The sequence below is a fragment of the Aspergillus clavatus genome, genomic scaffold, assembly GCF_000002715.2.
Source record: "Aspergillus clavatus NRRL 1 1099423829805 genomic scaffold, whole genome shotgun sequence".
In the NCBI taxonomy this organism is placed as follows: domain Eukaryota; kingdom Fungi; phylum Ascomycota; class Eurotiomycetes; order Eurotiales; family Aspergillaceae; genus Aspergillus; species Aspergillus clavatus.
The window spans coordinates 1204890-1220757 of NW_001517094.1; the positions used below are offsets into that span (position 1 = coordinate 1204890).

The following is a 15868-nucleotide window of genomic DNA, read 5'->3' on the forward strand; positions in this document are numbered from 1 at the left end:
CCGCAGCTTAGCTTGTTGGGGGGGGGGGGGTATATGATGAAATCATAGTCATGTCCAACCAGCGACGGTACTGCTCTGCTTATATCAGATGCAAATTTCACACAATGTCAACTGCACACTTGATGATCATCTCTAAGTGGTTCATTTTGTTACAATCACAGTAATGATGATTAACAGAGGGGGAAAAAAAAGTCATCGCTGGGTAACACAATAGCTTAGCCGTCATACCGATCCACCCATAGAAGGCCCCAATCGAAGACGACATACACAAAAACAAGGGAAAAGCACCAGCCCCATTCTAAGCAGTCACCCTCGCCGCATACTTGGCCGCGGCAGTATCGAACAAATCGCTCTTCTCCTGGAGGTCGGTGAGTAGCGCATGCGACGGCTGGACCTGTTCAAGATGGCTGGAAACAATAAAGGTTAGTCGACGTAATGAATCAATCAATCAATCGATCGATCGATCACACCACCATGCAAGGCGAGGAGCGGAACAAAACATACGCCTCCAAATCCTCCGTAGGTTTTCCCGCCAATACATTCAACACAATGGTATTGGCAATCAACTCCGCGTCATCGGGGTAAGTCTTCAGCGCAGCAGACAGCGCGGCCTCGGCCTCGGGCAACCGGCCCAGATGGATTTCCGCAACGGCCTGCCCGACGATGGAAAGGGGAGCAGACGTGCCAGGCGCGGAGGCAAGTTCTTCGTACACGTAGAACGCGGATTGGTATTTCTCGCCGCCCTGGGAGAACAGTAGAGGATGACTGGTTAGCAATCACGTCCGTAGCCCGCCATCTTGGAAGCGCAAAAGAAACGGGGGACGGGGAGTGGGAGTGGGAAAGACATACCACCCTCATGCCCACCCACGACTCAGCCAGGTTGACAAGCAGCGAATCCTGCGCCCAGCGCTTCGCAGCCTGCACCTCCTTCAGCGCCAGATCGGCCCTGTTCTGCTGCAGATGGATCTGAACGATCAACGCAACCCTACAACCGCAACCGCAACCCAATTAGCGTTGTTTTCCCCCCCAACTCCACTCCAATACCACTTTCCAACCCCCTCCAAAGAAAGAAAATAACCCAAGGAAAAACGGGGAGGGGAAAAAAAACCCACGCCTCCAAACCCCCCTGATGCTTCGCCAGCACCGCCAACGCCTCCTCGCTGCGGCCCTGACCCTGCAGCACCGTCGCCCCGAGCACCTGCACCGCCGCATTATCCGGGTAATTGTCCGCGAGCTCCTGCGCGAGCGTCAGCGCCGCCTCGCCGTTCCCCGCCGCGTGCAGCGCCAGCGCCTTCACGGCCGCGAGGTCGGGCGTCTCATCCTCACCGTCGACGGTGGCGAGGACCTCGTCGGTCTGGCCGAGGGCGAGGCGGGCGCGCAGCTGCAGGACGCGCGCCGGCAGCTGGTTCTCCGGTGATAGCGCCGAGGTGTCGAAGTCGACTACGTTCTGGTATTGGCCTTGGTGGAAGGCATTGTGGATGTTGATGAGCTCTGCGCGGAGAAGAGGGGGGTCAGTTCAGCTCGAATTTGGCAGGGGTAGGGGCTAGGACGCACCCCCTTCTGCGGAAAACGGGTCCATTTTGAGTGAAAGGCAATAGAAAGGCAACCTGGATTCGTTCAATTGAAGGGAATCAATGCCGAATTAGCGAGTAGGACAAGTAAGTAGACGCCGGTTCTCAGACTGCCCCCAAGTCGTCACGGTGTCTTTAATTCCGAGGGCGGTGAGAGCAGGTGAGCCGAAGCTTTCCTGAGGCATATCCGAAAGGCTGCATATCTCCAGAGCACAACTGCCTGTATTCAACGCAGACTGTTTTTTGAAAGATTTGAATGATTTCTGGCTCTAGAGTACTGCCAGCTTCATCGGCTGGAGGGTGCTACGAAACTACAAGGAATATCGCTGTTGTCCTCAGTTGGTCAAATGAGCGTCCCAGCCGCATCTTCATATTAACTCAAAAGAAGAACTAAAGGATAGATAGGCCTTGATGGCCCTGAGGAAGTCATCCAGAACCCTCAGGAAATCCGATTCTCGATCAATCGGGTTGGCTCCAAGCATGAGTATCCATAACTCCCCTGGGGAGTTCTGGCTATGAGAGCGATGCATCAGACGCAATGCTTCGCCAGCTCAGCAGAAGCAACAATCATTTTCGCTGGGAACTCCTCGAATGCTACCATGCCGTCCGGTACAAAAAGAAAACACATAAGGAACGCCGCCTCGATGGCTGAGGACCCAGAATCGGATCCTGATCAGAGAATAAATGATCTCAAAAGGCAGAAGTAAACCAGTTGAAACAAGCCGCAATGCACGCAACCGGACAGAAAGAAAGAAAAAAAAAAACACATTGGGTATCGCCACAGGTATAACAGTCAGTATAATGGAAAGGAAAATCGACATAACAGATACACCGCCATCAAACAATGGGCGTCTGTGGTGTGCATTGTGCACGCACAGGCATGCCATGCAACGCCCCAGATGCAGCAAATAAGATCGAAATTAAGCAAACACATGATATCGTGGATTCCCTCAAGCCATCCAGTGGTGATGCGAGCGACCAGTGGTACGCCAGGGTTCCCCAAAGCGAAGCGCCTCATTGTCGAACAGAACAACAGCAAAATAAACACACATATAATCCTAATCGGAAGAACGCCGCTCCGTTATTTGCACAGGGGTAATGATCAACGAAAATAGATGATGAGATTGTGGATGATTCCGGGGAGGTGGAAGCCCAGTGGGAAAGGAAGTAAATGAACCAGGTGGTATGGGGATCCCAGGGGCCTGCGTGTGCAACACACACATTATGTTAAGAAAACAGTGATAAAGTAGATGCGGCAGAAACAGTCGGCGTCAGAGCTGGAGAGCTGTCCTTCTCGTCAGGACTTACAGGCGTCTCGCTGCCTTTATCGGATCTCTCAGTGGATGAACCGCGCTTGAAAACCGTCTGGCCGATTTGTCGAAAGATACCCATGCGCTCAGCGCGAAGCTCCTCGGCAGCCAGCCTTTGTACAGGCACCGGCTCTTCTTTGGTGATCTTGCAGAACAGAGTCGAAAAGAGATATTGGTCACCGCCGAGATCGTACAGCGGCAGGTAGCGGTAGCCCTGCGAGAGACTGCTGAGCTTAGCCGTGAAGGTGGCCAACTGGATACTGTTGTTATTCCCGGTACTGCGCCCATCCTGAGAGCTCCAGACAGTCCAGCGAACGAAGACCAGATCAGGATACTTGGTCTCAAGTGACAGCTTAAAGCGATCGTTGAAATTCGGGCTATACCCGTTGCTCTGCTCGATCTTCGTGCGTCTGCGATGAGGATAGCCGATGCCTGACACGCCATTGCGCGCAGAGGCGTTCATGCCTCCTTCGCCGACGACAAAACTCTGGCCACGGTCGTCTGCGCTGAACATTTCTATCTCCACGTAAGGATTGATGTTGTCTTCGGGTCCAATGCTGCGGGGCCGCGGGAGTTGCTGCGCTGAGATGACATCCACTGAGAACCGAACCAATTTCCGCCCAGTGGAGGATTTGCCCTCTTCATCCGATGAATTTGTGGAAGACCGGAGAGATTTGGGCTTCAGAACATAGCCAGTGCGGTCACTCCCTGCAGCAAACATGGCTTGATTCAACTGCATACCGATGTCGTATGTCTGCCAATTGAGAGCTGCCATCTGCACACCGCGGCGCCAGAACTTCAGAGGGTCGAAGTTGGACGATCGCAGACGAAAACCCGATGGATAGACCCGTGTGAGATATCGTCGGTTATGTTTCTCGAAAACGATTTTGTTCTCTGCATCACGGCAGATGCTCTCAAAAGCACGTTCCGCAAAGGAGTAAACATGATTGTAGCGCTGGCTCTCGGGAGATGCAAAACTCTGCCATTTGTAACCACGAGTGTAGACACCGAGATCGGACAGTGGTTTGGTAATCTTGCTCTTCTGACGGCGTCTCCGCTCCCTCTTGGCAGATACCAGCGCGCTATCACTGTCCTCAGTAGCACTGCTGATACTTGTCGTAGTGAATGATCGTCTATCCTGTGAGATAAAAGGCCCAACGCTCTCTTGAGCAGTGGTCGAGGAGCTGGAGAGGGCAGGAAGGCTCGTGATCAGAGGGTACTCAGGCACGGTCGGTCGCATCCAGGGAGAGCTCGAGCTCCGCTTGCGACCGGCGCTGGAAAGAGAACTCGACGGATCCTGTCGCATCTCCTCGAGCGTCTCATCACACGTTTTGACTTTAACCAGAATGCGACCCTTCAGCTCTTCAGGCGACGGAAGGACAGAGCTGTTGGTCAAGAGTGGTTCTAGGACAAGACGCTCCTTGAAAGTATCTTTCATGATTTTGACCATGGCCAGCTGCTGCTCGGGATTGCAGTGCACTTCAAGAGACAAGATCAAGGGGAAGTCGCAGGTGATGAACGCATATCGATTAATGACAGTGATGCAATCCGCAAAAAGGACACTGGTTGTCATTGTCCGCCCGTGGGAAACGATCGGCCGGCCATCGGCGCCATCCCAGCAATCGATCTCCACGCAGCGGCAGCCCTGGGATAAAGCACTGATGTACGCTTCCGTGCTAGATGCACCGGCCACCTGGCGCCCCAGGAGGTACGTGTTATGAGAGCTCGAGATGAAATACTCATTGAGCGGCCGGTCAAATCGCGATTGAGGGGGGTGAGACGCGTAGATCCCATTCCAGTTAGAGGAGAGGAATGCAGAAAAGGCTTCGAGGGACATCCGGGAAACCTGGCCATCCGGGATTTCCGGAAGACTAGGGGCACGCGATTTGGATCTTCGAACATATTTGTCGAACACCGAAACCCAATAGGTACGGTCACCGTCCACGTCTTCCCGCTGTGAATCACGGAGAAAAGCTAAAAAATCGTCCAGAGTGAGGCCCTCGTGGGCGTTCGCAGCCGAGGCTCTGTAGAGGTCTTTCACATCTGTTCGCTCTTTCAGACGAGCAACAAAGTTCTGGAACTCGGGGAAGCTCAGTCGGCCCTTGCAGCCAAGGTCGGCCCTGGAGAACTGAGCCCGCAGCATATTCTTCGAACAATTGATATGCAAGCTCCGACACACGGTTTCAACTGCACTGAAGTCGAGACTCTCGACTTCGCCGGGTTTCAAGCCCTGAGGGAACAACCTCGACATCTCGCGTTGCCAGTGGGCTTTCAGGACAGCCTCACTCTGGCCGGATCCAGCCAAGCCAGCCATGAGGTTAATCCGATACTGGGAGATATTCTCGAGTGTCGTCGTCCACAAATCGAGGATCATGTCGTTGGGCGCAATCAGGTGCAGAGTCTTGACAGACCGACCCTTGAGCCGTTCTGCATCGGCAATGACGATCGTAAACCAGCGACTTTCAACATCTTGTGGAACCAGGTGTTCCTCGCGGTAATTGCGCGCATCCGCTCCGACGCGAATCTCCTTGATGTCGTCGATGTAGAAGCGTTTCGCGGGATTCGAAACGTCCCAATAGACCTTACCCGCATCGAGATCCAGAAAGAAGCGCACTTGCTTCTTGCGCTTTTTGGTCACTTTGGTCAACACGGTCCCGCGCTGGATCACCGAATCAACCTTGGGCGCAACAGCGCCCGCGTTCCGCGAGACCATCGCATTGAGGTCATTGGGAAGACCGGTCGCTTCGGAGCCGCACCAGATTCCGAGAGACTCCAAGGCATCGTTGCTATCTTCCTCATTGCTTGATTCCAGCGCACTCTCTCGGCTGGGCTGAGCGTTGGTCTTGCTGTCGCTGCGTCTGCGCATGATGACGGGACCCGAGCTGCGGTCTCGCTTGTCGCTGTGAGTCGTGGATTGTCTCCTTCGCGCGAGTTTGCTGGCGGCGCCCCGGGAGATCCGGCGCATCAACCCAGCACCTTTGTTGGAATTCGGACCAACCGAATCCCCGGAAGTCGAGACAGCCGAGTTGCCTGGCACAGCCATCGCAGATTCACCAAGCTCGACTGAAGAAAGAGACACGGGAGGGTAGGAGGATAGACGTCCTCGAAGGGCGTCTGTAGCAATTTGTAAGGGGGTACCGGAGGGACTAGACACATTCGAATTGTTGTAGGGCGGAAATAGAGAGGCAGGTGTATTTGTGAAAGAAGATGAAACGTAAGAGGAAGCGGAGGAGGAATTGGAGGCGGGCGGGATAGAAGCGATGGCATGATGTAGTGTTTGAGGTTTGGGGAGAGAGGTCGTGAGTTTTAAACTGGAAGGAGGAGGAGGAGGAGGAAGAGAAGGAGGAGCTTCACCATTCAATGTTGCAGGCGACGAGGTGGTAGCATACGCCATTGCGGCTGTCAAACGTACCGCTTAGCTGTAAAAAGCGTGGGATATAGAACAGTGATGCGAACGGTGTCAATGCCTGGAGTCACCTGGACTCTTCAAAGGACGAATGAACGTCAAGGCAGTGACCAAGGGATCAAATCGGCTTCGGCGAGCGGTCTCTAAGCTAGCTGGGATGCAATACGAGCCCTAATAGGGAACGTGTCTGAGTGAGAAATGCACAAGCCACGTCCTTAGCGGGAATGCTCCTGTTTTGATATCTGCATCTTGGCCGGCCTTGGATGCAATGCGGAGAGCCCTGCCCGAGAGCGCTCGCGAGAAAAAGAAAACGGAGAAGGAGAAAAAGAAGGACCGGGGCGTCGATTTAGGTGCTTGACAGGAATTGAGACAGGTACTGATTCCGCTGTGTAACAACACAAAGGCCGTGCCACTAATCTGACAGGTGCTCAGCTCGCAATGAGTGGTTCAATCGTGCAATTCCCGTTTGTAAAGTATGACCGGAAAATAGGCTGTGTGTGTGTGTGCTTTGTCTGCTTTTTTGGCGTCGGCTTCGGTTGTTTGGAAGAGAGAAAAAAAAAAAAAAAAAAAAAAAAAAAAAAAAAATGAGCTGACCTGTGCCCTGATTTTCGATCTCCCGGAACTTCCCTTTTCTTTTTTGCTTTATAATAATCCCTTTTTTGACGTTTCTATCCAATCCTCACAGTCATCTATGGTATAAAGCCCCTCTTCAGCCTGCCGATCTTCCAGCACGCGGGGAAAGCTATAATAGCTGCAGGAAATATGAGAGGGGGGCTTGCGGACACAGGATCGTCTAGAGTTGTCTGCGATATAGGTAGGTAGGTGGTGCAATGTCCTCTGCGCAAGGATGTGAGACAAGGCGCAGGATGGTCGAAAAAAAAAAAAAAAAGAAAGAAAAAAAAAAGGAAAGAAGAATGAATTTTCTTTTTCCCGCTCGATCCTAAGGGGATAGCAGAATGCAAGTCGAGAAGCCGTCTGCACTGCGCATGTGCTTTGATGCTAGCAGAGCCCCCTCCGCAAACCAGGCAGCTTTTTCCCTCTTCGCGACGGCAAGGAGGTAATTGGTAATTGGTAATTGGTATGCGAGAACAGGGAAAAATGGACTCTGCGTCGGCTGGCGTCACTTCTGACAAAATGACAAGACGGCGCGGGACGACGGATAAGGACTTCGGCGACGAGGATCGGGAGCGACTGCAATGCCAGTCGCTGGAGATGCCTGCCAACGCAGATGGATGCAGGTGGTCCAAAAAGGGAAGAGAAATCGAGGATGAGCAATCGGAGATTGGACCGAGGAGGGTAAGAGTCGTGGAGGTGGTGTGCACTTTCGCGATGTCAAAGCTATCCAAGTTCCTCCTGCACAGTTACGTGGTGCGAGAAAGAGGACCTGCAGCGATACCGTCCAGGGAAGTAAGCAGTCCGACACTTTTTTTTTTCCTTTTTTTCTTAATGAAGATAAGAAGTGATGGTGATCATGCGACGGAGGAGAAGTGTGGCAGCGTGTTAATCCTTCGTCCAGGTATTCGGGTACGCAAAGGATAGGACGGCTGATACAAGGTACTTGTAGGGATAGAATTGGAGAAATTGGGAAGAGGCTGGAAAGAGGATAGATAAATAATAAAAATAAAATAAAAATAAAAAAGAAAGACAGAAAGAAAAGAGATATATGTAAAATATAAAAAAAAAAAAGGTGGTGATGATGAAAAAAGGGAGGGGGCAAAAATAACAATTGATTTTATTCTTGTCTTCTTGAATACCTCTGTTTGCCGAACAAGATGGAAGAGGATGATGGTTTTAGGGCCGAACGGCACAGGGCTGGTTTGGGAAGAAGGATTTTGGAAGGCTCGAATCGAATTCGAAGAAAAAACCCAATGGATGTTTCAACCAGGTGAAAGAAAGCTGGAGTGGGTACCTACGTACACTGGCGGTATTGATGTATCGTCACAAACGCTGATACGCGTACAGACCAGCTCCCGTGGTATCGAAATGTATGGAAATTGACGTTGTAATGCGATTCTTGGTTCTCTGTTATTTTGGTATTTCGTCGCCCTTTGCACTACTTTCCATGCAGATTGCAGGTATTATTTGCTGGGTTGATAAAACGAGAGGACGGAAAGAAATAGTATGACTGATGAGACACAAGTAATGATGACCTATGCGATGGCTTATCGATCGCAGGTTCTTGTTGGTATGAAGAAATCGGGTCAAAAGATTCCAATGATGGAGACAATCATGGACACTGGGAGGAGTGCAACCTTCTATATAAATACTGGGGCTCAAAGGGTTAAGAAAGGGGGTGATGGCCCATTACTGATTGATTGTCACTAGGGCATCGCAACTATGGGGGTGGGCATTCGGACAGCACAGCATAACAGCGGCCCAAAATGAATCCTTTTCTTTTTCTCTTTGATTCTCATTTCCCGCCTGCGTTCCGAGAGATGGAGAAACGGAGGTAAGCAATGTGATTGGATCAATGCAATAAAGAAAGAGCAGCCAATAGGCTAAGCATTTTCTTCAACAGGTATGATGGATGTATCCCGTCAACCAACCAAGATATCTATCTACTTCCTGTCGGAGCCTGGGTTAGAGGAAAGCAATATTACCACAAGTCCACGACTACTACGAGGTATCTAGGTAGCAATCATGCAATCTCCTAGGAACCTGGGTTCGACGGTTTGATTGGATCAGCATGCCTCGACGATTCTCTATGTCAATCTCACAGATAGGTTGGTGATAGACCCATATAGAATGTTTCAGATTTCGTTCCATCCAGTCTCCATACGCTGTCAGAAATAGGTAAGAGTTTGGGGGATGGCATCGGGATATCCTTTCTATCCACATGCTCCAGTCAACAAGATGAATCAGTAGATAATGCTTCCGTCACAGATCCGTAGGCTGTGATCATAATCATGACACAAGAGGTTGCCGTGGTAGGTATGTGTACCATGGTATGGTTTCGTCTCCTCTGTCTGGCATTATGCCGGACAACCAAGTGGTAGAATACCCCCATACTTCCATACAGCCCACACGATATGACAAGCCCTACATGTCGATCCAGAATTGATACCTGGCTGCCATGACTATCGTTACGGAAAGCGTGCATCCGGATGGCACCAACACGATGGTCTCTGACAAGAAAACCCCATGACCACAATGAGACTGATCACGAAATTTGCTGCAATGGAGTACATACAAATGCAGGCGAACTCTAGGGATCCCTACCGACTCATCCAGCGCTTACTTGGTTGCTTTGATACGTTTGCAAAGCAAAGCGTAGAGTCAGTCACCTGATGGCTATCCATGTTGACCGTATCGAGATAAAAATCAATAGGGCCGGGTTATCAGAACTGCAGCCCGGGCAACTGGTTGGCAGTGGAAATTCAGGCGGGAGATTTTCAGGCGGAATTTTCCAATAATGCAGCTCGTTCTACTCCGTACTGAGGTGGACCTCTCAAATCTCAAGAAAAGAAAATTTTTCGAGCTTTCTGAATTCTGAGTCATCGCAAACTACAGGTCAGGATCTGTCTGTCAAACGCGGGGGGGGGGGAGGGGTAAGCTCTGAATTACAGTATTTCTGTAATTTCTGTCTCTGTGGTAAGTGTCATGAAAACAGGTAAGATACTGACGGATAAGGTTTCTTAGTCATACGGCTGAGGCTGGATGGATGTATTAAGTGGCGGTGAAACAGCGGCCAAGAGGCGGTGCAGCGCAGGGCAAAGAGGTTGGAAACTCCGACAGATAATCAAAGAGATCATCATCTCCCGTGATCCCGTCAGGTAATGAAGAAAGATGAAACCGTGATTTACAAACGCTAGCTGGCCGATCTCTGGGGAACTGTTTCTCCAGAAGTTTGTTGAACACTATTTACTCCGTAGACAAGTAATGTAGATACCTAAAACTATCTAGGTACCTAACATTGTGTATCCGATTTCTTCTTGCCTTCCATTACTTTCAAAGGAAGAATATTAATGTTGACGCATCAGAATAGCGGTCAAATATCGATACCGGAGCATCGTTCCTGTTTTCGTCCAGCTAGAGGTATTCCTGTAAACTTGTATGAGTTCCTGTGTGGCTGTCTCGAGAGCAACCAAGCTGCTATCATCACTGCTAGGTTGTTGACGATCGTTCATCATTTATCTTGGTGACAGCGTCATCAAGAATGATCTATTACTACCTGGATAACGATCCTCAAAAGTCTCAAACATCGCGAATGCACCTGGTCTGATCACCGACTTCGACATTGTTACTGTGAGAGTAATACTACTGACCAGATACATAGGTAGACTACCTAGCAACATGACTCTTGCGGGGCGGCCTTTTCCCAACCCCGCACACATGGGTGATTCTGCCCGTTGAATTGAATCAACGATGCTCATTTCTTCTTATCTCCATGACTACTGCCCACCGTGCCCAGTGCCCAGAAAATGAGATGTCCATCGTCGTCCTACCATACCCAGCTTATGTCATGAACGGCATCCCTCCAGAGGGAAATATCCTGAATTCAAGGTTCGCGTCGACGAACTCTATCTACACTTGCCTCGTCGCGCGTGGGTTTAGTCGACCTACGTGGTTCGAGGAAATTCATGCAATCAAGGGCCTGACGCGACCGACTGATCGGTTACTCCGGTCCATTAAGGGATGACGTTTCATCACTACGGAGATTGCATCTTATCTTCCAACCCTATCAATGAGCAGACCAGACTGAAGGTGTCACTACTCACTCGGTGTGTCATTGCTCAAAGCACGACATTCGCCCCCTCCTGACCGGCCGGCCGGTCGGCTATCGGGCTCTGACAGGCCCGCGACGTTTTAGTCTCATGGAACCCTCAACAACTTTCATTTAGTCTACTCTAGTCTTCGAGAATTCTTTCACGCTTCCATGGAGCAGGTTCTGATTAGATTGCTCTGTGGAATTTATCTTCCTGAGATGTCTCACAATCATACACAGTACAGTGGTCAGCCTCTCCGGCGTGAACTAGTTGGCAGCATATCCTCCAATGGACGGCTAGCCTCGATGCGAATGATCAGGTGGGAGGCAGCAGGCTAACAGTCCCGGTCTTGGCTTCAGATCACCGCAATTTAAATGGCCACAGAGGATTGGACGGATTGGACCTGTACTCTGTAATGGTCTCCCGGGAGTATGTAGAAGAGCGAAGCAGGCAGTCGTTTTTCACCCTCAATATCGTGACTGTTAGATTACCTACTGCTCCCTCCCTCCTTTTTTTTTTTCTTCCTTTGCCGGCTTACCCGTCTAATGATCAATCGATATCGCGGCTATAGCGGGACTCTAGAGGAGCATCAAATGGAGGAACCTACTTGTTTCAAGTTAATGCCTCATGTCTGAATCCTATGACGCAAGGGATATTGATATCTACATACTTAATGATGCTGCTCAAGATCAACAAGAAAAATGGCTGCAAGTCCAAACTGTTCAGGTATAGTCGTCGGAGCAGACAACTGGCAGCCTCTACCGTGTATCTAGGTACCAGAGATTATCAATATCATCAGCGAGATCATCATGAAGAACCCTATTGTTCTGGTGGTCAGAGACAGACTGTGTAATTCCGCTTCAACTGCAAGCAATGATCATGTTATCAAATTGTTACCTCCCCGGGGTAATCAGGATGCTAAGCCAACAAATAACACCACACAGACACAGTGCTTCCATCCCAACCTTACCTGTTGCATATTGCATATGCATGTACATGAAGAGACTTGCTTCAAGGGATGAGATACCAGGATGAAGACTAGGAGTGTAACCCATCCTACTCCGTACTGTTACCAAATTTACCCCTCCCAAAGAATGCGATGAACAATGACGATGCCAAAAAAAAAAAAAAACACCCTCTGGTTTCTTTTTCTTTTCTTAGTGATTTTTTTTTTTCTTTCTCAGCCGCTAAAACTGCTTTTCGTGTCTTATTACTACTAACTACTTCTACAACGTGCGAGATAACTATGTAGTTGGCCAGTCAAGCCACATGAGCCCGTCAACCCCAGCCAGAATCAATGATGTCGATGTTCAAAGTTCCAAAGCATCTTGTATGCTGATAATCATGCTGATCGGAGAGTCACGGCCCTCATGGACATCATTCAGCGGTGCTCTGACGTGCCACGAAAGTCCACAGATAGCGACATGCATTCTTGCTGCAATCCAAGTGTTGATGATGATTGGAATCGATGACTGGCGTGATTGGGTTTATCAAAGCAAGTTCTGTTTCGGAGTATTCTCAACTGGATGAATTCTACTCTAAGTAGGCAGGCATGATACGACTTAACGATCTGAAAGGCTGAGGGTAAATAGCCCATCTATTCTCTAGGGGCCCCGTGACCACCATCGCATCGCCCTTATTCGTGGCGGGATGAGCCGGCTGCTAGTGCTGTGTTACTATGACAGTTGGACCCAATTGAAGTGATACAGCACCAGCAACTATCTATGAGCAGGCATTAATATTTCGGAGGTCTCATTCGGAAAAAAGACATAAAACCAGAAAGCTGTATGTAGACTATCTATCTATCGGAAAAGGGGGGAACAGAAATACTAGGTAGGACTTCTGTACTCTGCATGAGTACTAAGTACTTTGCTGAGAGCTGACCAGGATAACACCTATCTAGTAGTAACTAGTAGGTAGGTCCGTTGGATTACCTATTGTCGGCTGCCTTACGGCATCAAATAACAACAGCCTCCTTTCCTGCACATCCCAGACCGAATGGAAACTGGAAAGAAAGCCTCAGGCACTCAGGTCTGCTGTGTCGCAGCGATGATTGGCCCCTTGACGTCTGCCTCGTGGGGCCTTTCCCAAACGGTAGCTGCCCCACACTTACCTTACCTGGTACTACCTAGTAGACTTAGTAGTAGTAGGTGACAGCTTCCAAGCCTTCCATGATTCCGTCCATTGTTCTCTCCTGTTTTTGCCCAGGATCTTGCATCCGTGAATTCCTTGCTACGATCACGCTTTTTAACTTTCAGTGCTTTTCAAGTCTCAATAATATTCAATAATACTCCGTCTCCATAGTCCATTGGACACCGTCAACCCCCCCACTCTGACTTTCCTTCCTCTAGCAGTGATAACTATTTGACAGACTAATAGACTAGCGAGAGCAATTTGACCTAGATAACTGGTTCAACAATATCAATCAATTATTTTTGCTGGCCCCAGTAGATACCCCTGGGTCCTGTCGCTGTTCCAAGTTCCTTGTTTTCTCATTTCATCCCCCACAAACCATATCTCCTGGCAAGTAGAGACTAACTACGACTACTGTTAATTTCAGCCCCACCAACAGAGGAGGGAATGACATGCAAAAAGACTAAGAACTTTTGCATACCTGCACAATGACAATTATTGCAGCTGTGGCAGTTTAACCCGCCCAGTCTTTGGTGGTGTAGCTTAATCTATGAATCAATACTACCAGAAACGCTTTCAGATCAGGGTTGAGGACATTATGACATCATGGACAAACAGCGCGACACAAGGGAACCCCGCTGTTCGAGTTTCCAGACAATCATACAGCGAGGTGCTCCGTTGTGGTATGTATTTATTTCATGCACCCATAGAGTAGAAAAAGGGAGGGTGGAAAGGGGGAAATTGGATAAGAAACATGAGTTGCTCATTAGTCTATCGGTCACAAGAAAGAGAATTATAAAACTAAAAAGGAGACTACAGTTAGATAGACTAGATAGTAGGTACCTTAGTCTATCGTTTCCCGCCATCATGGTTACCGCATCAGATGCATTAGCGTGTATTACAAGATCTAGGATGGTATTTCCAGTACGCCATAAGCCTCCGTACCTGACTTACGGTATTGATGACCGTTCTGTAAGTACAGTCAGACTCATGAGTCTTGCCCGCCTTGTTGGTATTTTATGACCCTTAATAATAATCCACATTCCACGATGCTCCATCAAACCCTCGAGTCAAGTGGTTCGTAACCTAGGAGTAGGAGCACTTCATTTCTCTTTTGTTTTTCAGTCTTCCTCGGGTTTGATGACTCAAGAGCTGACAATCTATTCATCATTTACTCAAGGACGGGGAAAAAAAAAGGAAAAAAAAGAAAAGGTGACCTTAGGCAATTGCAGTTGATCTTCAGGGGAATCAACTGACAAAGGCAATGGAATGCAAAACGGGTAAGATAACGCTCCTTTGTAGACCAGTAATTTTTGTATTCACTACTCTTGACATCATCACTGACCAGGGTGTTGAAATCGCAATTCCTTTGTAATTAATAATGAGCTCAGTAGGTAGTTCCCAACCGGATGGAACGTTGCGCCTCTCAAACCGGGGTTGGGATGTAATTTCCTGCCCACTGGCTTTTTAGCACGGGGTGGTTTGTCAATTCCCGTTCGAGGACTGCGGAGACTCTGGTCCATAGGGCCTGTAGCACTACGATGTACAAGTCACAACTCATTTCGATTCGATCCAAGATATACACTCACTGGTAGTCCGAATCGCATCGTAGGACAGACTTACGGAGTACCGAGCATCGCCTTGTCCTGCACTGACTGCACTGCAGCAGTGTGCGATTGAGGCAGCTGAAAAATGTGCGCGGGAATGCAGAGTCCTGCCTGAGGCATATGCGCATGGAACACCAGCCTAGTCAGCTCAGCTCAGCCGCTTCCATCATTCGATGCGTCTTCGATGCTTCGGTCGTCTTCTGGCTTCTCTTTCCAATCACCCTGCGTGGCACAGAGCATGCGCCCGCGATGCGATGCTGTCAGACGGCCATCTCCTGATGCCTTGGACTGATGTGTTGTACACGCTAGCCTCGCTGCGGTCTGACTCTTGATCTGGTCCCTGACTCTTGACCATCTCTCTATTCACCTATCTGGTCTTCTCGCTCTGCGGCCAGCCAGCCTGTCAGTTGAGCAACATGCCGTGGCTTGCGCATGGTTGTCGATAGTACAGTAGTCTAGTTCGGTTGCGTTTTGCCAATAACAGAATGAGGGCTAGGACTTGCGAAGGGGAGGGGCACTGGATGCCCTCCCCTTCCCATATCTGTTGCATCTTATGATCATCCTTGCTTTCCTTTGATTTGCTTTTTTTTTTCTCTCTCTTTATCTCTTTTCTCTGCCTCATGCTTTTTGCTCTCTTTGAGTGCGGACTGAAGGGGGCCTGTCTTGGGATCGTCGCAACTACCTGCTGCGATTGCACACATTGATAACTATGAGCTACGTACTATGGATTCCTGCACCACTCAAAAGAGTTTTGCTCATCAGTGGCAGTGCCTCACTTACTTCGGCTATTCGGTACCTTGTCATGAGGCTCCTAATTTCTAACCTTCCCTGATCCTTGCAGCGGGAAAAAAAAATGATGGCCCTAACCTCAGAATCTCCGAGACATGGGGGGGGCCTCGTTGACTTCTTGCGGGCTATACATAGACACTAACCTTAGGGTGGGGACGTGCGACTGTTTGGGTATGTCCTGATAAGTCCGAAAACACACTCGTTGTTCCTTTTCCCGCTTGTATTACGCCTGGAATATACACCGGCGTTGGACCTCAGAATCCATGGCGTGGTTCTTGGTTTTATCCAGAGCCTAATTGTCGTTTTCAGAGCATCCCCGGCTGATGCCAAACCGTTCTTGTCTCGC

At 49.5% G+C, this 15868-nt stretch overlaps 3 protein-coding genes across 3 annotated transcripts, besides 7 other annotated features; 1 reads left to right on the forward strand and 2 right to left on the reverse strand.

Moving 5' to 3' along the window:
* Positions 1-298: 298 nt before the first annotated feature.
* Positions 299-1579, reverse strand: ACLA_022170 (putative Coatomer subunit epsilon; the record flags this gene model as incomplete). The annotated part of the gene is made up of 5 exons (XM_001268928.1): positions 299-407; positions 505-743; positions 850-985; positions 1113-1491; positions 1555-1579. 5 exons carry the CDS (start codon positions 1577-1579, stop codon positions 299-301), a joined length of 888 nt encoding a protein of 295 aa, XP_001268929.1.
* Positions 435-467: a microsatellite.
* A 1219-nt stretch (positions 1580-2798) lies between the features above and the next one.
* On the reverse strand, positions 2799-5924 carry ACLA_022180 (putative 1-phosphatidylinositol-4,5-bisphosphate phosphodiesterase Plc1; the record flags this gene model as incomplete). Its single annotated transcript, XM_001268929.1, has 1 exon — positions 2799-5924. The coding sequence occupies one exon, from the start codon at positions 5922-5924 to the stop codon at positions 2799-2801; it is 3126 nt and encodes a 1041-aa protein (XP_001268930.1).
* Positions 5925-6197: 273 nt separating this feature from the next.
* Positions 6198-6229: a microsatellite.
* A 609-nt stretch (positions 6230-6838) lies between these two features.
* Positions 6839-6871: a microsatellite.
* Positions 6839-6872: a microsatellite.
* A 288-nt stretch (positions 6873-7160) lies between these two features.
* Positions 7161-7202: a microsatellite.
* Positions 7203-7343: 141 nt separating this feature from the next.
* Positions 7344-7367: a microsatellite.
* Positions 7368-7421: 54 nt separating this feature from the next.
* Positions 7422-7851, forward strand: ACLA_022190 (uncharacterized protein; the record flags this gene model as incomplete). The annotated part of the gene is made up of 2 exons (XM_001268930.1): positions 7422-7583; positions 7804-7851. The coding sequence occupies 2 exons, from the start codon at positions 7422-7424 to the stop codon at positions 7849-7851; spliced, it is 210 nt and encodes a 69-aa protein (XP_001268931.1).
* A 43-nt stretch (positions 7852-7894) lies between these two features.
* Positions 7895-7925: a microsatellite.
* Positions 7926-15868: the final 7943 nt, after the last annotated feature.